The sequence below is a fragment of the Xyrauchen texanus genome, chromosome 45 (genome assembly GCF_025860055.1).
Source record: "Xyrauchen texanus isolate HMW12.3.18 chromosome 45, RBS_HiC_50CHRs, whole genome shotgun sequence".
Lineage (NCBI taxonomy): Eukaryota > Metazoa > Chordata > Actinopteri > Cypriniformes > Catostomidae > Xyrauchen > Xyrauchen texanus.
The window spans coordinates 26,597,679-26,621,711 of NC_068320.1; the positions used below are offsets into that span (position 1 = coordinate 26,597,679).

The following is a 24,033-nucleotide window of genomic DNA, read 5'->3' on the forward strand; positions in this document are numbered from 1 at the left end:
TTTGAAATAGTTTGGCGAGTCTCGGTTGTTTTTGGCGGGTGTTTCTGACTTCACGCGTTGACGTATTAATTACACGCACAGAGGAGGAGGAGGAAGCAGAAAATGGCGGACGGTGTTGACCACATCGATATTTACGCTGATGTAGAAGAAGAGTTTAATCAGGTTGGTTTTACTTTTAACTCTTTCTATTTGCCTCACATTAAATCTCCTAAATTTGCACATATTAATTTAAAGGCACCTATAGCATGCAACGCTGTCTGGGGAATCGTTGGGGCGTCTACTAGCTGCGCTAAACCGAGTTTACTTACAAACTGAGGGTTAAAATAGTAATCCGGTTTATTTGTGATTATTCACCAAGACTGTGTTTCTTACATTGTTAATATTAGCAATTTTTCTCGTGCGTGTGGTGCGAAATGCAATTAATTGCGTGCGTTCATTGTTTATTGTCTCGCGCAAATCCTGCAGGCCTCTCGCGATTGATCAATTTAACAGATCGATATAATCTATAATAATTTTTCACATTTCAATCGGCTCTTGAAGAATAAGGGACTCTTGTAAGGACACTTATTTTTGCACAGTTTGCTCTTCGATTTTATTAAAAATGCTAATTAATTTCCGATGTAAGGGTTCAAATTAGGGCATCAATGTAATTGTCTGTGTTTACCATTGGCGTCTGTTTAACTGCATTATGTACTTTTATACCTGACGTCACGTTAGCGAAAGTACTCGAAATAAAACCGCAAACTTGTCTTCGTAATATTCCATTAAAGTGTATCAACTTATTCTGCCTTCGAAACGACTTTCCTTTTCGGCTGACGTCACCAAGCCCTCTTATTTTTCGATCCGTCCGACCACCTGTAGAGTTTCCACTATTTTAAAATTGTGCTTTCCATGATTGGAAAATTCATAGAAAGTAATCCTAATTAGGTGGTCATGTAAATGTGCTCATGGTTATTATGATTTCCGTATGAGCTGTTATTTTATGGGGATATATGTGTCACAATTATGCACGCGGAAAGTTATATTATGATATTTTGAGCGCACAAATTCTGTACACGCAAGATGATTTTTGAGTGCACAAAAATAAATTATTTGTACACACATGATATTTTGGGCACACAATTTTTTGTATGCCCAAGATGATATTTTGAGCACGTATAACATTTTCTGTACGTGCAAGATATATATTGAGCTCATTAAGTGTTATTTTGCACATGCTTGAACTCCGTTTTGTTATTTATCTTCTTGCAAAGATAAATTCATTGTGAGGGCGCACAAGTTGAGGAGGAGATGTGCAAGTGCATGTGAGATTCTCCGTCCGATTGCATTTAGTTTTTCTCAATACCGTAGATAAGCAAATGTACATGGTATGATAACTGTTCATTTTCATACTGTGGTATACCGCTGCAACCCTAGTGCACACAGACATTCTTTGCATGCTCGAACTATAATTTTGTGCATGCAGAATTGTGGCACAAGTGTAACTCCATATTTTTGCAGCTTAATCATAAATGGCCTTTTTGGACCAGGCAGGTTGCTTGCATTGCAAATGTTAGAGCTTGTCGACATGGTGCGTGAATCATTTTTACTGCCGAGTTGATTCATGTTTTACTCTTTCCTTGTCACAGGAATCAGATTATGCTATTCATGATCAGATTGACCTGTACGATGATGTCATCTCACCATCTGCCAATAATGGGGATGCCCCAGAGGACCGCGATTACCTGGATAACCTGCCTACACCGGGGAACGCTGAGAATACCAAAGGGGCTCCACCAAATGTCGTCTACACCTACACTGGCAAAAGGATCGCTCTGTACATAGGAAACCTCACATGGGTAAGTCCTGTGTGGTATAAAATAATTAAATATACGTTTGAATCTGTTTGGGTTACATGACCTGTTTGCACATCATGGTAACCCCCAAAAAAAAAGAGCTTCAGACTGGAGGCATTTTGTGTTTTTTCTCCATTCACAGTGGACCACAGATGAGGATTTGACAGATGCGATTCGCTCGATAGGCATCAATGATGTGCTGGAGCTCAAGTTTTTTGAAAACAGAGCAAACGGACAGTCTAAAGGGTCAGTGAACACAAAGCTGTGCCTACACCCCGTTAACATTTGGTGTCCATATTAGTGATAGGCTGGTAGATTGGCCTAGCCAATTAATCAATGAATTGAGGCAAGTGTTTAAAATTCTGTGTTCAACAGGTTTGCTCTGGTCTGTGTGGGTTCTGATGCCTCTTCAAGGAAGTTGATGGATCTGCTGTCTAAACGGGAGCTGCACGGACAAAACCCAATCGTCACCCCATGCAATAAACAGTCGCTCAGCCAGTTTGAGATGCAGTCACGAAAAAGTGAGAACCTGATGTCTTCTGTCCAACAAAAGAAAACTCTCTTTATTAATAAACTAGTGTTTTGCGCTCTGCAATGTTAAGATTTGTTTTCATCCACACAGGTACACAGTCGGGGCAGATGTCAGGAGAGGGTAAGGCCGGGCCCCCAGGTTTGGGGCTACGCAGTGGTTTCCCTCCTGGCAGGGGTCGAGGGCGTTTTCCTGGCACTCCTGGTCCAGGAGGAGACCGTTTCCCGGGCCCGATTGGACCTGGCGGACCTCCACCACACTTTCCTGGTAAGTCTCTATTGGGACGTTGTTTATTTTAACAGGTTAGTCCCTTTCGAGAGGGTCTTGGACAATGGCAGCATAAAACATTACAACAGTAAACACAACAAACTTCAGTCAACTACACATTAAAACACTGACACGGGTCATCATTTATTTCGGTTTGTATATACTTGAGTTTGTAATGCCCACTTTACACAATCCAGTCAATTCAGGATGGATCAAATCAAGTCCCACCCAACATCTTTCCATGTTGAATATTTTGTGTTCCTTGGAAATGTCAAATTTAACAATTAAACAATTCATGGTGGCTTTAAAGATGCCATCATTAGTATATATTAGGGTTGCTCCGATACCAAAAATTTGCCCTGGTACCTCCCTGTATCGATACTAAATCGATACGTCGGCAACAGAGCCTGAAATTACACAGAAAAGGACTTGATTAAAATAACGGCATAAAGTCTTACAGGTTCAAATTCTGTGTTTTCCCATTTTAATTTGACTAGATTCCATGTTTTATCCCCAAAAAATTTACATTTTGTTTTTGGTCAAATAAAATGTTGCACCAACGGAGCTTCACGGTATACAGGCAAACATTAATTAATATTGCTAATATTCAGTACTTTTGCATTTGTGATATTTCTTATTCTTAATAAATAATGATAATAATAAAACCAATTATTTTTAAGTAATTATTAAAAGTTGTGTTATTGCTGTTACCTTGAATATAAAAAATGTCTATACCGTAGTAATACTTTTTCTATCACAGTGATTTTAATTTTATCCATCTAGCTAAGCAGAGCTTTTATTTTGGTGATACTTTGTGTTTCGAAGGTAGTTTTTAATGAGCTCTACATTCCAAATGAAATGCTGAGTGTTCATGTAAATTCATATAAGTGTTCACAGCTGCTCAAACACTGAACATACCGCATTGAGCATCAAACGTGATTGGTGTATTAGGGTTCCCGCGGATCCTTAAATGGTTAGTTCACCCAAAAATTTTAATTAACCCATAATTTACTCTCCCTCAACCATCTTAGGTGTACATGACTTTCTTCTTTCTGCCAAACACAATCAGAGTTATATTAAAATGTATCCCATCTCTTCCAAGCTTTATAATGGGAGTGAATGGTACCTTAGATTTTGAAGCCCAAAAAAGTTATCCATATGGTTCCAGGGGGTTAATAAAGGCCTTCTGAGGTGATACGATGCTGCTTTGTGCTTTCCCCTTGTTATTGGCAGTTTGGTTGCATCATAAACTGACTCTGGAATTTAAGAGGCTTGTAGCCTCTGTCTAGCCCTCCCCATCATTTATTTTGAGATTGTGTTGGTTTGTTTCGGTATGGGGATACGGTATTCATTTTATTTGTTCAGGTCTTGAAAAAGGTCTTAAGTTTGATTTGAAAAACTCTGCAGCAGCCCTGTGTATGTGTCTAGTGTATAACCGAGGGCACAGTGGCACCTCTCGTTAATTCTGAAGCGTGCAGCGCATGCAGACTGTTTATTTAATTAAATGAAATCCTTCTGCTTTTCAGTGATCACACTTGGCCATATAAAGATTTTAATTGTCAAATAGTCATTCATCTAAGAAAAAAAAAAATAAATAGGTCACATCCTGTTAAATTTAGCTGTTAGCACTATACTGGATTATGGTACATAAATTATCAACAAGATAATATTGCACCGTTTTAAAACGTTTGTTATTGCATTTTTTTAGCTACTATCAGTATACCGCCCAAACCTACTATAGATTACTAACACTTTGTCTTTGCTTTAGGTATGCCAGGACCACCCCGTCCTCCTGGCGGAGGTCCACCTGGGCCTCCAGGACCTCCTGGCCCCCCTCCACCTGGTCAGGTTCTGCTGCCTCCCCTATGCGGACCCCCAAACAGAGGAGACCGCCCCCCTCCACCAGTTATGTTTCCTGGTCAGTTTGGTCAACCTCCAATGGGTCCAATGCCTCCTGGCCCACCCCCACATGGATTCTGCCCTCCCCCTGGGCCCCCTCCCCCTCAACAGGCCCTTCCCCCTCCAGGACCCTTCCCTCCCCGCCCTCCTGGTCCCTTAGGACCCCCTCTTGGCCTCGCACCACCCCCTCATATGCAGGGACCCCCGCCTGGAGGACCCCCACCAGCCCCTCATGTCAATCCAGCCTTTTTCCCACCACCCGGAAACAACAACATGCCATCGTCCGACAGCAGGGGCCCACCACCCGGCGACCCTTACGGACGTCCGCCTCCATATGACCGTGATTACGGCCCTGGTGGCAGGTAAGGAGACACGCACCTTGTTTTCACTGTATTCAAGTTATTCTGGAACTAAATTAATTCTCCTGACTTTATTGCCTTTTTGACCTCTCAGGACGTTTGCATCCCTGTTTATATGAACTATAAATCTGTAAAACCTTTCAGTTTAAAGGTTCAGACTGAGGCAAATAACGCTAAAACACACTTTGTATTGGATGTCTGCCATAATACAATGTGTACAACACATGTTGACTGGAGTATTATGACCTGTTTGCGACACGTGGAGGTGTAGCCCCAAACTGACCATGAATCTTCCATCTGGCCTTTCTTTAGTAACTTCAGACGCCCTGTAGTATGTGGCTTTGAGCCCTGGATAAATGTTGATGGGCTGGTTGATGTGAAAAACTCTGGCCAGAACTTACACAATACAAGTGATCAAGGGTTAGTGATACAGTGTGATGTGTACTATTTGAACTAGCGAAAACAGCAAGTGTGCATCATCTCTGCAGTAATTTAAAACACGTGATGTGATTGTAATTCTGCACTAACGGCACCCCTCACTCTGTGTGATCAGCTATGGACTAATGCGGAGCTATATTTTTCTTTTGTTTGTGCATCTCAACCCAATTTCTTTTTCTCTTGTAGGGACATGGATGCGTCCCGCACTCCCCTGAGCGAAGCAGAGTTTGAGGAGATCATGAATCGCAACAGGGCGATCTCCAGCAGTGCCATTTCAAGGGCTGTATCAGATGCTAGTGCAGGTATTAAATGGGATTAAAATGCCACACACAGTGATTAAAATGCCCTAGTATTGCTGCGGCTGTTAATTGTGACTTGTGTGTTTGCAGCTGATTATGGCAGTGCTATAGAGACTCTCGTGACGGCCATTTCTCTGATCAAGCAGTCGAAGGTTTCAGCTGACGACCGCTGTAAAGTTCTCATCAGTTCACTGCAGGACTGTCTACATGGAATCGAGTCCAAATCCTACGGGTCTGTATCCAGGTAAACTTCTATTATGTTGTGTTTATTTGTTGACCAGCTGTAGAGGATTGTATTTACTGTATCTACTTCTGTACGTAGGGATGGGAAAAATACTAACCAATACATTTGGGCTGGGTTCTTACGGTCATGGGTAAACCTGGAAATGTCAGGGAGTTTTAAAATTGAGATTTCCAGTCCCTATTGATATATTTTCCATTGTTTACATGAGATCTCGCCTGAAAGAATTACCCTTCGTCATCGTTCTTCAACAAACTGCAATCTGAGCAACATTGATGTTGTAAAACTGTATATGATCTGATATATTAGACTCTCGTAAACAAAACCAGCCATCTCCAAAGTCTATTTTTAGAAATGTGGCGTAGTTTTATTCATAATAGCCGAGCAGTGCTGTCAGATTTAGTGTCGTCTTGAGAGGCGGAGCCTTAATTTTACTCTGTACGCTTCCAGAGATTTTACAGAGATAAAAACTTCAGTTGCTCTAACTTATAAGAAAATAACAACAAATATTAATTCTGAAACTTGGGATATAAAGCCCAAAGTGTCTTCTTTCAAAAGATACTGCAACTGTGTCCGTACTCCAAAGGGTCCCGTAAATACATCCATTTAAGTTCAGGTGTGTCATTTTCATGGTTTGTGCTCAAGGGGGTGCGTATCAACAGGTTCAGGTTGATGAACAAATGGTCACTTTTTACTTTAAACAGCCATTAAAATGCATTACAGATGTGACAATTACAGGCACGTCATATCAAATATGGATATTGAGAATCACACATCTCCTCCGTTTGTTCTTTTGCCACAATGATTCAGATAAATCGCTGACTTTTGCTTTGATCTATTACTTGTTACAAGCTGCTGCATTTCAGGGGTCGACTGATATTGGATTTTCTCGATACGATAACTTAGGTGGTGGAAAAGGCTGATTACTCATTATTCAGCCAATAGTTTTAAAAATCGATTAATAGAACGTTACAACGTTTTCTTAGTCTGCACTGATATAGAGGCCAGTCTAAAATGAATAAAATCCCAGAATTAGTTTTTTTTAAATTTTTTTTTACCAAAATCCCAATAATAATCTGAAAAGAACATTAGGTGCATAACATGAGACTTAACACTAAACAAGCCTGAAACACACCAGGGACTCTTATTTTGAAATGATGTAGACTTGGCTGTATTACAATGCTCTTTATTTTATATTTAACAAATTAAGCTTTTTAGATTTTTGCCGATTACCGATAGTTCCAAATAGCAACTATTGGCACCGATTTATCTGTAAAACCGATATATTGGTCCACCTCTACTGCATTCATAGACTGCATTTGGGAAGGGATCATTTTGACAAACGTTACGATTTGAATTGTAATGTGATCATCTAATAATGCTTCCCTGCGCTTCTCAGTGCATTCCACTTACTCCGCTAGAGGGCGCCACTTGCTCGCACAGCGCTGTCTGATGTGGTGAATGTAGACTTAAAAAACACATTCTTTCGTGGCTTAGTATTCACGACATATAGTGATTTTCAGGCTTGTTTCAATCCATCATGCAGCCTTGGTGGATATACAGATGTCTCAGAAATCAAAGTCTAAGTTTTAGCGTTTTGGATGGTTTTCCCTTCATGTTAGTGTCACATCTGTAATGTAGAAGTTCCAACCCTTCTCCCAAAAAGCTATTTTTGTCCCATTCGTAGCGCTTCTTTAATTTCCCAATCTAAACTGGATGAAAACTTAGACTGAACATTCTGATGTCTAGACTCGTTCTGCTGGTGTCTGTGATTTATACATACAAGTTCAGTAGTATATGGTAATGAGTACTTTAAATGTGATTGTTAAATGTTAAATTTCACATTTTCTTTCCGAATGTCATGTCTGTATCGCTGGATTTTCCCAGATGCCATTTTAATGCTTTTTAATATGGTTTATTTTAGCAGACGGGAAAGGTCGAGGGAGAGGGACCACAGTCGCTCTCGTGACAAGAGCCGTCGGCACAAATCTCGCAGCCGAGACCGCCACGAGGACTATTACAGGGAGCGCAGCCGCGAGAGGGACCGCCATCGTGAACGTGACCGCGAGAGAGACCGAGAGCGTGAGAGGGAATATCGCCACCGTTAGTTGGAGAGTAAGGTGTGTATGTTGTTTGTTTCTGTCTGTCTCTGCTATATTTCAGGATTATGTGACCTCCCATACTCTGATCTCAGCCAGCAGAGGTCAGGATGTGACAGGTAGGTGCTCAGGAAAGGTAAGGACTTTAACTTACAAAGTGACTATTCATGGTCTGCTTCTGATCTAAAATTGTACCAATGTTTATCAATGATAAACTCCAGCACTGTTAGAGAAAGCAGCACTTGTATCTGCGTATGAGCCGATGCTTTTCATTGAAAACTATTTGACTTTAGTGGAAAGATTTGTGTATTGAAACACTGTTTTAACAGTCATTATGCTTTGCGTAACTTGCTCAAGCACATTAGGATTTGTCAATTTAGTTTGAGGTTTGCTGCTAGTTTTATACTACCAGTACTCTAGTTTCTTGAAGCTAATTTTGCCAATGCAATGGGTCACTTTCTTCATATGAGGTCAAACCAAATTTTTCAATATGTCACTTAAATCAGATTTGGTGCTTTAAGCAAATCAAAGTTTATAACTCCTTGTCTAATTGGGGGGGGGAAAGGGAATTCAAGATGTATTGTGTTTTTTTGGATTGGCATTATGTAATGTAAATTCCATTTGTACTCGTATATGAGTGTAGAAAAATGTTTTGTTGTTTGATGAGAGGATTTGAGTGAATTTTGAACCCCCATTGAGAGAAAAGTGAATGCATATTAAAAGCATGTTATTCAGGCTGTGCATTGACATTGCTGTAGGCTGGTGTGTTGTTGAAATGATGGTAGTGTTTTAGTGTGAAGATGCCTATTGGTCTAAAGCTGCGTGCACACTGCCAGCAACTTTGTCGCTGCAGGTCGCCAGTGGCTGCCGGTGAAGTCGCTAGTGGGCGTTCCCACTACTGGTTGCCTAGTAACGTTTATAAATGACATCCACGGATGTCATTCCATTGCTCTTGACAGCAAAGCGCTTTTCTTGGCGCTAAAAGCAAACATTTTGGAGGGAAAAGACTAAATATAAATGGAATCAGTACATAAAATGCTTTATATCAAAGATGAATGAGAAACAAGGCGTGCTGTTTGCCATAGCGGCTGTTTATCTGAGGTGAAAACGCAAACGCCGGTCTGTCTGGGTCCATAAAACCATTCAATCTCGGTGTCATCAGCACGGCGAGTAGCACCGGCTGGTGCAAGAGCTGTGGCTGGATATACTATATCCATATTATAGAGCGCTGGAAAATTGCTAACAGCAAGAATTAGCCTTTCATCCATCTTTCCGTTACTGCAGGAGCTGAGAGTGAGAGAGAAGGATCACGTGAGCTCTCCCGTCTTCTCTCCTATTGGCTGTCGCTTCCGTTTGTCGCTCTTCATTTGAATAAAGTTGAACTTGTCTCAACTTTGTCGCGTCGCTGGACACGCCCACATCTAGTCGCCAACGGTCGCGACAGCTCGTGTCGCCGGAAGTCGCTGTGCTCTCATTGAATTTGAATGGGATGGAGTAGCTGTCGCGCGCCAAGTCGCTGGCAGTGTGTACGCAGCTTTATTGTGTTTAAATTGACTTGACGGGGTTGAATAGTTCTGAAAAGCAAATTAATCACGTTTGGCATTTAAAAATATGAGGGTCTACTTTCTCATCAGTTTCTGTCTTGTTGTATAAGGAAAGTCTAAATTGTCATGGTATAGTTGTTTCATGTGCATGGTTGTGCCTTATTTATTTTATTTCCTGGTTAAACACGTCTTTCTGTCAGAACAAGTTCAATGTATTTTGCTGTATGTTAGACGTATTACAGATGCACATATTAAGACAGAACTCAGTTTACAAATTCTTTCAGTGCATTTCTTAAATGGTTTTTAAAGATTTCTCGGTTGACGTAAATCCATACATTATGTTCTATGTTAACCGTTAACGTCCTGTTTGCTACTTTAGATGTAGCAGTTCTTCGCCATTCACATTAACAAGTTTTTAAAGCTTAACTGAAGATTTACAGAAGCAACCCAGGCAAATTCCACTCCTTAGTATGCGTTTCACACTAATATTCCCTATAATTATTACCCTCCCAGTGTTTTTGCTGTGAATGCAGAAGAACTGCTATGTTGCCTTTTATAAAGGGAGACTTTAAACACATTTTGTTATTGTTCTATCAGTAATCTTGTGTGCTCATGTTTGTAATGGTGCTTTGTAAGGCTATATGGTTGCTATTATTTAATTTGCAAAAGGTATTGAATAAATATTTTCATTATCACTAACGGTATTTAAAGTTACATCATCCTTGACTCAAATCCTGCTGTTGATTTGACAAATATCACCTGTTGCTAAATGAAAGTGTTTCTTAAAGGCAACATTTGTACTGTCAATTTGTATGTAAAAGTCACTTTGATATTGTTCATGGTACCATAAGGTCATATTTCAAAACTTGGATAAATCCACTGTTTAAGTTGTAAGTATAATCATTTCTATAGATGGCATTAAACTAACAGAAGTATGCACCCACAGCGGTGTGCGGGTGTCTGAATGTTCACAAACAGTATACCGTTTCTCGGCTGTTGTGAACCTCTTTTTACCCCTGAACGAAAAACGCAGCAGAACTTCTCTGGAAGTATATCGGGGCCCTTAACTGTAATTCCAACTAGTGAAAAGCTTTACAAATAGTTTTGGCCAATCTCAAAATTTGTGCTAAAGAAAATACCCAATGATTATTTTTTTTTCCATGTTAATTGACTGCAGATTAAGCCACAATCTATATGTGATTTATGCTGCATTAATCAGGAATTAGATTATTGATTTAGACGGCGGTGTTGAGGGGGGGTTGATGCATTCAAGACATTTGTTGCAATACTCAATAATAGTAAGATGCACATTTTTACATATATTTTAGACAGTTCTTCAGACCAGGTGTGATGTCAAGATAATTTTCCTTATGTACTGTACACTTGAGTATTTTAAAGCATTTGCTCTTTCCATGTGGGGGGTTGTTACAAGTGATAATTAAATGTTATATTCATTACAATCTGTTCAGGTTGCCTGTGTAGGTTTTTCTGAAGTTAGCCATTTTTCCTGAATAGTCCTGACACTGCCTTTTCATGAACTAGTTTGAAACGTCCTCCCATCCCTTTTCCTCTGTTCAGTGTTATGTACTTTCTAAGATGCATCACAGGGTTGGACAAATTGCATTTTAAGGATACAGATTGTACCACCACATCAGTTACGCACTGACATGAACTGTAAAGATTTGATGGAAAATGTGTTGTTTCTGAAAAATAAATGCACTAAAATAGTCTGTGATACCCATATACATGCATAATGTGAATTCGATTTGTTTGAATTTGCTGTAATGTGAAATCTGAGCACTGAGACATGTTAGCAATTTTTTGGCTAACTAACAGATGGGCAAATTTGTTGATGGATTATTTGTCCAACCCTGTCTCCAGTGTCCACTGAATCACTAGCATCAAGCACGTCAATCATTTGTTGTCTATTTGCTGATGACAAAACTCATTTGGCGGTGAATTGTACTTGAACGGTTTCTACGTTTTAAGGCGTTAAAATAAAAACACTAGATAAATCCATATAATGCTTTAAGTGGATTGAAAGCTTGTGTTTGACTGCTTGTTCTCAGAGATACAGTGGACACATCTGACCTTCCTACTTGATTATATGGTTCAAAAAGGAATTGCTGTTTGTGGAAGAAATATTTGAGGAGAATTCCCCAAAAATTATCATTCTCTCAACATTTACTCACCCTTATGATCCAATATGATCCCGTTTGGGGCAGAAGACATGGACAGCACTAGAGGTCAACCGATAATGGATTTAGCCGATAGCGATAACTAACTAAGCTGGTGGAAAAGGCAGATAATCGATCGTTTTTTAAATTGATTTACTGAATGTAGTATGCATAGTAAAAAATTTAGTTTTTTCTATCTGCTCAGAGTCCAACATAAATAAATATGGAGTGGTGGTGGTGTAGTGGTCTAAGCACATAACTGGTAATCTGGTAATCAGAAGGTTGCTGGTTCAAGCCCCACGGCCACCACCATTGTGTCCTTGAGTAAGGCACTTAACTCCAGGTTGCTCCGGGGGGATTGTCCCTGTAATAAGTGCTCTGTAAGTCGCTTTGGATAAAAGCGTCTGCCAAATGCATAAATGTAAATGTAAATAAACCCCCAGAAACAGTTTATATTGCAACCAAAATCCCAATGTTAACCATAAAGCAAAAATAACATTTGGTCAATAACACAAGCCCAGAAATACTCTGCGGACTTATTTTGAAAAGTCTGCGTTCCCATCTTACACAAACTCACACACAATATGCAATCATATAATCATCTACAAAGTTTGGGTGGACGAATAGGCCAATGACGATTAATCTGATTTATAGATTATTGATCTTATTCTTCCCATACTATGAGGGGCACAGACAGTGGCTACAAGAGTCCAAAATGAACCAAATTCCAGATTCGATCTATTGTGCAACCAAATCCCAATTATAACCAGAATAAAATAAGGACTTTTAATTACACTCTTATTTTGAAATGGACAATTGGCTCAGAATGCTCAAGATTAAAGTATTTACCAAATTGAGCATTTATAGCCTATATTCACCAGATGAAGGATTTTATGCATCACCAATATATGTATAAACCGATATATCGGTATAGCTGTAAAGTACGCATTGCCATATAGGCTAATAAATATTGTATGAGCAGTAATTCATCATCAGTGATCCGGTAATAAAAACAGACTTATAAAAATAATAATAATAAAAAACTATCGCTAACTATTGGCTTTTCAAATTTTGCAGCCTATAGACTAAACTCATGTCGTATAGATGCTGCCTTTTAATGTCAGTTTTGGAGCTTGAAAGTTTGGGACCCCCATTGACTTGCATTGTATGGACATGTACACATTATACATCTTTAAAAATATATTTTTTGGTGTGTTCTGCAGAAGTCATACAAGGTTGAGTAAATGAAGAGAATCATCCATTTTGGTTTGAAAACCATTCCTTTAAAAGTTCCACTGGAAAATATTTAATATCAGTTCAGATACTTTTCAGGTTTATAATTGTGATGAATATTTCTCTGCATTGAATTATGACATTTTATTTGATAACCTTTTTCTTTTGCACCGGGGTAACTGAGGTTTAGTTATTTGAGAGTATAAATAAATGCAAACATTCAAAAACGGACATTTTTACAGCATTGTGATTTGTGAAGTCACTTGTCAGTTTAAAATTAGTAGATTACCATAGTTTGTAGGGTGACTTGATTTTGACATGACATTTCATTGTGCTCCAAACATTTTGTTGCATTTTTTCACCTTTTCATTTGTAGATATTAAAGGATTAGTAAACCCAAAAATGAAAATTCAGTCATTGTTTATTCATCCCTGTGTTGTTATAACCCTATAAGTCTGACTTTCTTTTTCTGAACACAAAGGGAGACATTGTGTAAAAATGTTGTGCTCTGTGATGTCACAATGGCAGTTTATGGTGACCACCTCATCAAGCTTCAAAAGGACACTAAAGTATAATTCAGTTAATTATTATTAATTAATTATTCATGACGCTCATGATTGTTATGAAAGCATATGATAAGATTTAGTGAGAAACAAACTGAAATCTAATGTATTATTTAGTGAAAATGTTCCCTGACCGTTGATCTCCATGATGGTTCAACAGTTCACCCAGCCCCCTCACGACATTGGAGCGTTCAAGCAGAAAATCGTTTTGTTTATCTAAAAACGGTGATGGTGACAACAGAACACAGCTGCACACGAAACAGAGAACAGAACTTAATAAACATGTCTGAAGAGTTTGTAGTCAAAGAATTGATGCATTTCTATGCCCAGCTTCTTTTTTTTTTTTTTTTTTTCAATTTGGGATGCCCAATGCGCTCTTAAGTCTTCGTGATGGCGTAAGTGACTCGCCTCAATCTGGGTGGCGGAGGACGAGTCTCCGTTGCTCCCGCGTAGGAGACCGTCAATCCATGCGTCTTATCACGTGACTTATTGAGCGCATTACCGCGGAGACGTAGCACGTGTGGATCCTTCATGATATTCTCCGCGGCATCCACGCACAACTCACCACGTGCCCCACCAAAAGCGAGAACCACATTATAATGACCACAAGGAGGTTACCCCATGTGACTCTACCCTCCCTAGCAACCAGGCCAATTTGGTTGCTTAGGAGACCTGGCTGGAGTCTGTCAGTACTCCCTGGATTCAAACTCGCGACTCCAGGTGTGATAGTCAGCGCCAATACTCGCTGAGCTACCCAGGCCCCCAAATCTGGCTTAATGTACTATATATCTAATATGGTATACAGTTCATCGCAGACTGAGTTACACGTGCAATGCCGAAAATAGACAAGCGATCGAAAGAATGTACCGTAGCTCATCACTGCTGGTTAGGACAAAAACTCTGATTAACATAGAAATGATACCGTTTATCGCGTGTCATTTGCCATCAGTTTAGGACACGATGTGTCTGTGGTGTCCTGTAACAACCTCTGTTTCTGTTTTATTTCAGAGTACTTGGTTAAATGAAAAGGGGGAAAAAAAAAAAGGCTGTGCATAGAAATGCATAGAATTGTTTCTCACCAAATCTTATTGTATACTTTATCAAAGTATCGTATGTAACAATCATGAGTCTCATGAATAATTAATTAGACTTCTGAATGATACTTTTGTGTCCTTTTGAAGTTTGAAGAGGTGGTCAGCATAAACTGTAATTGTATGACATCACAGAGCACAACATTTTTACTCAATTTCTCTCTGTGTTCAGAAAAAGAAAGTAATATGGGGTTAGAACAACGCATGGGTGAACTATCCCTTAAATATGAGGGCTAAAAATGTGTAATTGGAATGCATTCAGGCATCTAAACATTTTGAGCAATAAGTACTTGATAACATATTGGTAAGGGTGGGCAGAATGACGAAACGGATTATAAAACGGGTATTAATTTCTGATTGCATGAGCTACAATCATTCTCTGTGTTTCTTCATTGTTGTTGTATGTAAATAAGGTAAAGCAGTCCTATGCCTTCTGTGTGTTTCTTAACACTGTATTGATGCAATGATTGCAGGGCTTGTCTTAAATATAACCTTACCGTAATTGTTCACATGTTAAAATAATAAAAAATATTTTTTTGTGCCTAACTATTAGATGTGTATTATTGGAAATTTTTAAATTGCTTAAGTAAATGAAAGCATTACCCTATTATGTCACAATGTTCCTATTTGAAACAAAATGATCTGCCCGTTATGTTTGATACTGTGACATGTGCATGCTTGTGTATGTGTGGGACAGTCTGAGCGTGTGTAGATGTAGAGGGAAAGACAGCTCTGTGTGTTTCTGGGTATTGTGCCCCAAAACAAACTGCCACCTTCATTTTGACACATTTCAGCTGAACGCAAGAGGAGGGGAGGAGACATCTGGAGCGCCGTGGATTCATCCGACAGCTTCCCTCAACACGGAGGCACCTGGACTCCGGCTTCACTCTGCAGGGCTACAATAGTGTTCTGTAAAATATTATATATATATACTCACTCTTAATTCCCTGCAGCTTTTTATTTTGACTTTTTATTTGAAAGTAGCTGTGTGCTAAAAGTAAGTTCAGCCTTTTGATGAAAACTACTTGCCTGCTCTGTTCAAAACACCGAAAACAACTTTCCGACTGCTATAATGTGTAAATTGTCAGTTTGCTAGATTTGTTTTTATAGGATGTTTTTGGTTTCATATTTTCTCCCTTTTTCCCCCCTCGTCCATTTATAATGTTTGTAAGTGTCTTATGCCTTGATTATTAAATAGCACCTGTGTTGTAATAAAGTGTGTATTGGGGTTGCTGCTTGTTCATACTGAATTTATTAATCTGCCATCTTGGTTATTGTTTTATGTAGATATTTTACCAAAACGATGCATATCATTTAGTTACAAATGATTTGCTGTTTTTATTTGTACTGAAATATGCACCTAAATTCCTAACACCCAAAATATACATCAATGAATCTGTACATTTTGAAGGGAACTCTCTCACGAAAATAATTCCTTAAATGTTGTCTGTGTAGGTTATCAAGAAAATACTCATTTTGAATTGTATGCAAATTATAATGAAATGCATTATGAGTTTAACGAAGCAAGATTGTTTAATGTTATGTAATTGGAAGCACATAATTCAAAACTGTCAAATATGCTGATCATTAATTGTTCCAGTCACAATATTTCAAATACTGTTGTAGTTTCACCCCTTTTTTTTCTCTTTGTTTTTAAAACGTAACTAATCAAGTTCAAAATGTGCTTGTAATTGGATTGCAACGTGTCTAATGCATGGACACATCATTGCCCCATGTGACATGTTTATACCTTGCTTTGTGCATATGCTTCAGGTTCATACAGTATGTGTGCATGCAGGCCAGATTAATACTCGTCATCTCTTGGATGCTGTTACAAATACTACGTTTACCATTTGAAGTCTTATAGCTTACATTTATTTACTTAATCATATGTTCTGACTATCCAATATTAGAGTGTAATAGTTTCTTTAGAGTTTAAAACTACATTTGAAATTGCAATGGATCATACCAAGTGTACACTTGTGATGTGTAAAGCAGTCTTTTTCTAGAGTAATGTAATATTTAAAAATCGATGCAGATCTCTGACTACTGTTGGAATATTTATAGCGGGTTTTGCAACCAGTTACTCTGCTGATGAAGTGGAACAGATACATTGTGTGTTCCTGTCTTCATTCTCAGTCATCTGGACTAAGAGGTAAGTTGATTTTCCCTTGAGTTAAAATTTCTAAAATTGCCAAATGTGTATTTAAGTTGCCCCAAGTGTATCAGATCCATTACTCAAGTGAATTCTACCTCACATTACAAATGAACTGTCTTAAGCTACTTAGTATCAAACTGTTTTCAGTGGTTTGTAATGAGGATCATTGTCTCAGGGATGCAGTTTGTCTTTCTTTGTTTACATAGTGTGTGTGTGTGTGTGTGTGTATATATTTAAAGTAGTTCAGGCCACACATTTGAAGTCCAGTGCATTAAATGTATCCTCTCCATAAGATATATTCAGAGAGAGAGGGTTTACAATTTGGACATTTTTATAAATAAATTTTTCCAAACATGATTTGTGTTTTTGTTTTATTGTCCTGTTTTTAATGCTTTGGATTTTAAAACATCAGAGTTATGATATAATGCAAAATGGGTATTGTTTTAAAGCTTAGAAGCTCTATTTTACAATGTGTGTGGGCATTAATTGGAGGGGAGGATTCCTGTTAAAACGAGCCCGCAAACATAGGCGGATGTGTAGATCATTAGATAATCCTTTCGAATCTCAATGTGCACTCGGCAGATAATGTGATAGCTGGTTAAAAACAAATGTATCTTTTCTGGATCAGATGACTTGGTTAGAAATGTTGTACGTTGTCCATCGTCTTGGTATGCTGAACCAACCATATTAGGATTCCAGAGGTGAAGGTCCTCAAAATATGGGCAGAGAGGATCAATCACTCAAATTACATATGGCCACCAGGAGATGGCGCAAAGTACATGACACCAACTCGATAGCCGTAAACTATCAGGCTAAATTTAGTATAAGCTATGACTAAGCACTTTGGGGCTGATCAGGGGGAGACTGGCCATAGGGAGAACCGAGCGGGTTGGCCGCGATAAGCTAATGAGCTGCCGCGTTATGCAGAACGGACCTCAAAATGGCGCCGCGATATGCAGAAAAGGGCCAATTTCTCTTCCCAGTCCAGCCCTGGCCAGTTGCGTTCCCATTGTTACTTCCGGGGGCTTCATCGTACCTTCTCGGGGGCCAATTACCGCCGATTACCCTTGGGCCAATCTTCCCAGGTTGTGTATCCACTGCACAGTGGTACAGGTTCGGGAAATAAAAAAATGGAGAAAAAAAAATGAATACGGGCACAGGAAAATTTGTTGTAACGCCCGATTGACAAAGTGGTGCCAAAAAATGTGCATGACATGGTTCGCTGAACTTTCATAGTGTGCTGGGACATTGCTGTTAGTGGAGAGACCACTCGGGACACCATGGCAGTCGGCGAGTTGTCAACGCTAACTTCGCTTAATGTTTACATTCGATATAAACTTGATATTCTTGATAAATACCCAACATGGTGCTTCAGCTTGAGCTTCCCTCTTACTTGTGAAATGGGCGGGGTGTGTGACGTTGGCACCGCAGAGGCGTATTAAGGGCGGAATTTTGGGCAGATCTGTAGTTAATGGCCCAATGGTGTAAATGCAGATTGATTTTGGTCTTGCGGCTTGAGGTCTGAGGCTATTGGCACTCAGACCTCAAGGCACTCAGACCTTTTCCACTATCAGACCTGATAGTGGAAAAGCAGACAATGATGACTCAAATGACACAGAATGGAACTGAATGAGATATTGTTACTCATGCCTGCATGCTTTGGAGAGAGATACCTTTAGTTGTTGTTTGCATGTGGAATTAGTTCTTATGTACAGTTTTGTTTGTTTGGAGAGGCTTTTGGACACTAGGATAAATTATGTTTGCAATGCTATAACTTTTGATTGCTTTGTTGTATCAACATTTTACTCCGTCACAGGTGATATGATTGTGAACAAAACTAAAGCAGTTTTTTTGGAGACACTTATTTACACCCTGAGAATATATCATGTCAAATCAGAAAAATAAATGTGATTTTTGGCTCAAGTTTGTGTGAGATTTTTCAGCAGTTTCTTAGGCTGGGAGTCTCTATATCATCATAAAAGTTGAATTTAAAATGATACCAAACAATTAACCCTCTCTGGTTTATGAGTTATAAGCCTTAATTTTGAGCATGCCACTGAAATTTAAGCATTCAGAGCTTAAACGGATAACAGATTCTTTGTACCTTTAATTTTGAAACCTGACAGACTCCAGAGTCCCAAGAATTAGACCCATTATTATTCTTTTTCAATGGTGGATGATGTCAAATCTAACACTGAACCCTTGCATTTGCATATTTTCACCAGAAGAGGACGTGTGTCCTGGTGAAACTGGACACCCATTTCAAATATGGTTAAATGATTAGTCATTGTTGAAATGTTTGAATGAAAATGAATCCTTAAATATGGGCGAGGTGAACTACACACAATAAGGTTTACATGCAAACTTGTATATATCTTCTCTCCCTTTTAAAACAACACAACAAATACAAATGCATTCTGGTGCTATTAGACATTATTTATCATTTTTATTAGATGAATATCTATTCCAGCAACCGTTCTTATTGTAGATTGCATGAATTGTCTAGATTGGTTTCCCCAAGATTAAGGGAGTGTCCTAACACTTGAGAACTTGCTAGACTGAATGTTTGCTAATCCAAATATGGGTGGAAACATTTACAAAGTTGATCTTGTGTTGCAAATGTGACGTATAAACGGCTTCCTTGAGGGCTTTTATACCTTCAAATAATGTACTGAAAACCTAAAATGACCTTTTATAATGGCAAATGCTATTCTGCTACTGTTATACGTGGATGTGTAGGTTAAATATGAGTGTGTTCCCATTGTAATGCTGTTTAAAAGTAACCTGAAGCTATTTCCACCTTATGTTCCAGGATGAACAAATGAAATGTGGGAACTGATGGAGAATGTGGTGGGAGTTTGAGTAAACGGGTCTGTACTAGCCTGCGGTAGTTGTGTAATCTGGGAGTGGTTTCTATCTACTCCGTAAACAAAGCGAGTGCTTCCCATTCAGTCCTGTTCTTGCATCTAAAGTAGCAGTGCAGACATGTCCTTGTGTTTTTGCGAAGTGGATGAACGGTCTAAAACACAAAGAACCTTGATGTTTCAACTGGCCTGTCTGAAGTAAAATAACCACAAAGACATGAAGGTTAACAAACCCATTCATCCTAATTGTATCTGATAGAACCAGTTATTTCCACCATGGCTCCAATTCCTGGATCAAAATGGTTCTCTGTTTGTAATTTTAAAGGATCTACATTTTATGAACCTTGATCAAATTATGAGCGTGTATCATTATTGTAGGTACGTCCAAACACAAACAAGGAATTCAAGTTTTCATATCCTAACAATAGATTTCTATTGGACATTCAAAATATTACCCAGACGGTTAATGGCATTGTTTAGAACAACAGGTTTTAGGGATTCAGTCAATCACAGCATGCAAGGAGTGCTACTTGGGTGTATAATAATTCCCGTTGGTGCACTTTTGACAAGGGATATTCTGTTCAGGTGCTCTATTAGTCCAATGCACTCAGAGTAGGTTTTACATTTTTTTAAAAGCCTTTATTAAGGAGGTCTGGGTATCTGAGCGAGTATTGACGCTGACTATCACCCCTAGAGTCTCGAGTTTGAATCCAGGGCGTGCTGAGTGACACCAGCCAGATCTCCTAAGCAACCAAATTGTCCCGGTTGCTAGGGAGGGTAGAGTCACATGGGGTAACCTCCTCGTGGTCGCTATAATGTGGTTCTCGCTCTCGGTGGGGCGCGTGGTGAGTTGTGCATGGATGCTGCGGAGAATAGCGTGAAGCCTCCACACGTGCTACGTCTCCATAGTAACTCGCTCGGATGCAGAGGCAACTGAGATTCGTCCTCCACCACCCGGATTGAGGTGCGTCACTACACCACCACGAGGATTTAGAGTGCATTGGGAGTTGGGCATTCCAGATTGGGCGAAAAAAAAAAAACAGCCTTTATTAAGTCATGGCTATTGGATTAAAACACGCCACAAACCGACGTGTTGCGGTTCACAAAGCCTTCATCTGGGTTTTTACTATGCGTTTGTACCCTTTAGGAGACCACTCTAAATATAAATAGGTCTTTGGGGTACAATTATTTTAATTAGAGGTGAGATTACCCGATGACACATCCAAAAGGGGGCGCTAATCACGAAAAAATTGTACGCTTAAAATGCTTGAGTACCCGGATACATAAATCCGGGAAACTCTACGTGGAATAGTTTGAAAGCTTAGAATCTGAATTTTTCATAGATTACCATAATTTCTGCATTTACTGCTTAAAATAACAAAAGGCCTTAAAACATCCACGTTGCAAATAAGTCCCACCTAGTGATTAATGAGGTCGAAATATAAATATGAATATAAGTCTTTAAAATAGCACTTAAATGGACAAATCACATATCAAATGAAAGCTCTCATTCTCTTTTATTTTTAAAAGATTTTAGTTTATTTTGTTGCACAAATACGACATTTTCAAAAGAATCACAATGTGAAATGATAGACATAAGACATCAAATACAAACGTCTCTTATGTGCCAATGACCGCTGCTATAAGCCTCAAATAGCTACAAAATGATATCTGCTTTAATCTGAGCAAGTTCTCTTTAAGATGAGCCTGTCTGTGAACTACTATGGCTGAATAATCCGAAATAATATGTTATACGTCAATGCAAATGGGATGATCTCACGCCTAGATTGAGCTTGTAGTCCAGTCAGAGGCCAAGATATTGGATGAAAACATGAAGATGGTGCAAGAACTGAATATTCGACTGAATGTCTATGGACGAGCACATCTGTGATGGCGGTAGAGTTAGAGCGCCACCTATACTTCAGATCTGTATGTTGTGATGGAAGGTGATAGAGGAAAAAACAAATTCTAGTACTTCCTGCCATCTAGTGGAATAAAATAAGACTATTTGGAGGGAGATGGGGATGAACAAATCCAAAACTGCATGCTTACAATGTTAGGATAAAAATTTTGATTTATTTATAAATGCATATAATATTATTTATGAATTATTTTATATTCTCAGCAGCTCTTGATCTACCGGTCAATTTTCGTTCCTACCCTCACCTATGGTAATGAAGGCTGGGTCATGACCGAAAGAACTAGGTCACGAGTACAAGCGGCTGAAATGGGCTTCCTCAGAAGGGTGGCGGGCTTCTCCCTTAGAGATAGGGTGAGGAGCTCAGTCATCCGTGAGGAGCTCGGAGTAGAGCCGCTGCTCCTTTGCATCGAAAGGAGTCAGTTGAGGTGGTTTGGGCATCTGGTAAGGATGCCCCCTGGCCGCCTCCCTAGGGAGGTGTTTCAGGCACATCCAGCTGGGAGGAGGCCTCGGGGAAGACCCAGGATTAGGTGGAGAGATTACATCTCCACACTAGCCTGGGAACGCCTCGGGGTCCCCCAGTCAGAGCTGGTTAATGTGGCTTGGTATAGGGAAGTTTGGGGCCCCCTGTTGGAGCTGTTGCCCCAGCGACCAGACTTCGGATAAGCGGTTGAAGATGGATGGATGGATGGAATTATTTGAGTCTTTTATTTTACTTGGGGGAATTTTCTGAAATATTGGACCAATGTTTTGCGATTATTCCTCCGTATGTGTAAATGGTGAGCGTTTAAATTTGAGTGAAAAATTGTCGGTAAAACGGCACCTTTTTTTTTTACTGAGGAATAATAATAATCTAGAGTGTATTTAAGTACTTAATGAATATAAATAATCAAGCATTCGTCTTTAGGTCTATTTAACACTAAAATTATTTTCCTTTCAAAAAGGAAAGCTGCTTGCATGTCAAAAACTGTGAGATCAGGCATTATCATTTAATGTGTGTGTGTCTAAATTCTTCTGAAAATCCATTAAGCTGCCTGTAACAGGCTATGTAATGGTAGGTTCCCACTGTGACAACTTACCCCATACTGTGTGATAATATGCCATGATAACGGATCCAAAATGTCTTGATAAACTGCCCCCCCACGCCCCCCTTTGGCAACAACAGAGTAAATATTGCATAGTTTATTTGTGACTTATTCATTTTAGCGTCTGCCAAATGAATAAATGTAAATGTATAGAAATTACTATTAAAAAAAAAAAGATGGAGTGCATGTGACAACTTGCCCCATTCCTCCTCATATGTCTCCGTACTCTCAGAAACATCTGATTGTGGGTTACAAATACAATCTTGAGCTTGTATGACAAGCAGGGACAACAAACGGTTCAAGGAACAAAAACAAAATCCGAAAATACTAAATGATTTTGCAGAACTATTTTTTTAATGACACCAAAGACCAGAGGATTTACCACAGTACATTTTCAGAACTACACCACTTCCTGATGACCAATAAATGTGAAACTGCTGAATCACATTTCTGACATGCTGAAGACCTTTTTAACAACTAGGGCACTGCTGTGGGACGTGACGCCACTCGAAAGCTCGTTCCAAACGAAAGTGAGAAAATGAATGGGCCCTTCCACAAGATGAAGGGCACACTCATACAGTAATTCTGTGTTCCCTTCGGAGTATCCACATCAAGGGCTCTGCACCTCATAGTGAGTAGGGCATAGGGAGTATCACTTGCAACGTGAATCCGCCCCACGATCTGCTGTAGCACGCGCTGTTAAATGTGCCTACGCTTAATTTTCTTTAATACCCCCGTGATTTACAAAGAAATATCATAACATGAAATTACAGTTATTATGAGATATAAATGTTGTTTTAACTATTTTAATTTAATTATTAAAATTTCTACTTTTTTTCTGGGTGACCAGAAGGGCACCTTTAGATTTTTGTGAATGAAAGGGGCACGTGCCCATGCTGCCCCCGTTCTGTGCACGTCACAGCTGCGCCAGAAGGCACAATCATATGGAGTTATACTTGTGCCACAATTCTGCTTGCACAAAATTATATTTTGAGCACATGAAAACATTTTCTGCATGCTCGAGGATATTTTGAGCATGAAAAAGGGATTTTTAGCAGTTTTTGTGCTCCCAAAATACCATATTGCGCATGCAGAAAAGTTTTTGTGCGCTCAAAATATCATCATGTGCTTGCAGAAAAGTTTTTGTGCGCTCAAAATATCATCTTGCGAGTGCAGAAAAGTTTTTGTGCGCTCAAAATATCATCTTGTGTGTGCAGAAAAGTTTTTGTGCGCTCAAAATATCATCTTGTGTGTGCAGAAAAGATTTGAGCGCTAAAAATATCAACATGCGCGTGCAGAAAAGTTTTTGAGCGCTAAAAATATCATCATGCACGTGCAGAACAGTTTTTGTGCACTCAAAATATTAGATTGCGTGTGCCGAATTGTGACACATGTATAGCTCCATATGTTCACCGCAGCTCTGTGAAGCGCGCA

General features: G+C 39.3%; 1 protein-coding gene across 4 annotated transcripts; it reads left to right on the forward strand.

The window, feature by feature from the left end:
• The first annotated feature begins 81 nt into the window (after positions 1 to 81).
• On the forward strand, positions 82 to 15,790 carry cpsf6 (cleavage and polyadenylation specific factor 6). Of its 4 annotated transcripts, none has more exons than XM_052118535.1 (10): positions 82 to 162; positions 1,629 to 1,838; positions 1,978 to 2,081; positions 2,211 to 2,356; positions 2,458 to 2,631; positions 4,400 to 4,892; positions 5,514 to 5,629; positions 5,717 to 5,870; positions 7,792 to 7,987; positions 15,369 to 15,790. In XM_052118535.1, exons 1-9 carry the CDS (start codon positions 103 to 105, stop codon positions 7,973 to 7,975), a joined length of 1,641 nt encoding a protein of 546 aa, XP_051974495.1. In that variant the 5' UTR covers positions 82 to 102; the 3' UTR covers positions 7,976 to 7,987; positions 15,369 to 15,790. The 4 variants fall into 4 exon arrangements, with proteins under 4 accessions (XP_051974495.1, XP_051974496.1, XP_051974497.1 ...); XM_052118536.1 differs by having other exon boundaries at positions 7,795 to 7,987; XM_052118537.1 differs by having other exon boundaries at positions 5,717 to 5,858.
• The last annotated feature ends 8,243 nt before the right edge of the window (positions 15,791 to 24,033 follow it).

Bases quoted from the DNA above. Each gene is read 5' to 3' on its own strand.
- cpsf6 (XM_052118535.1), top strand. From the start codon at position 103: ATGGCGGACGGTGTTGACCACATCGATATTTACGCTGATGTAGAAGAA. The intron at 163-1,628 runs GTTGGTTTTACT...TCCTTGTCACAG, and splicing joins TAGAAGAAGAGTTTAATCAG to GAATCAGATTATGCTATTCA. The intron at 1,839-1,977 runs GTAAGTCCTGTG...CTCCATTCACAG, and splicing joins ACATAGGAAACCTCACATGG to TGGACCACAGATGAGGATTT.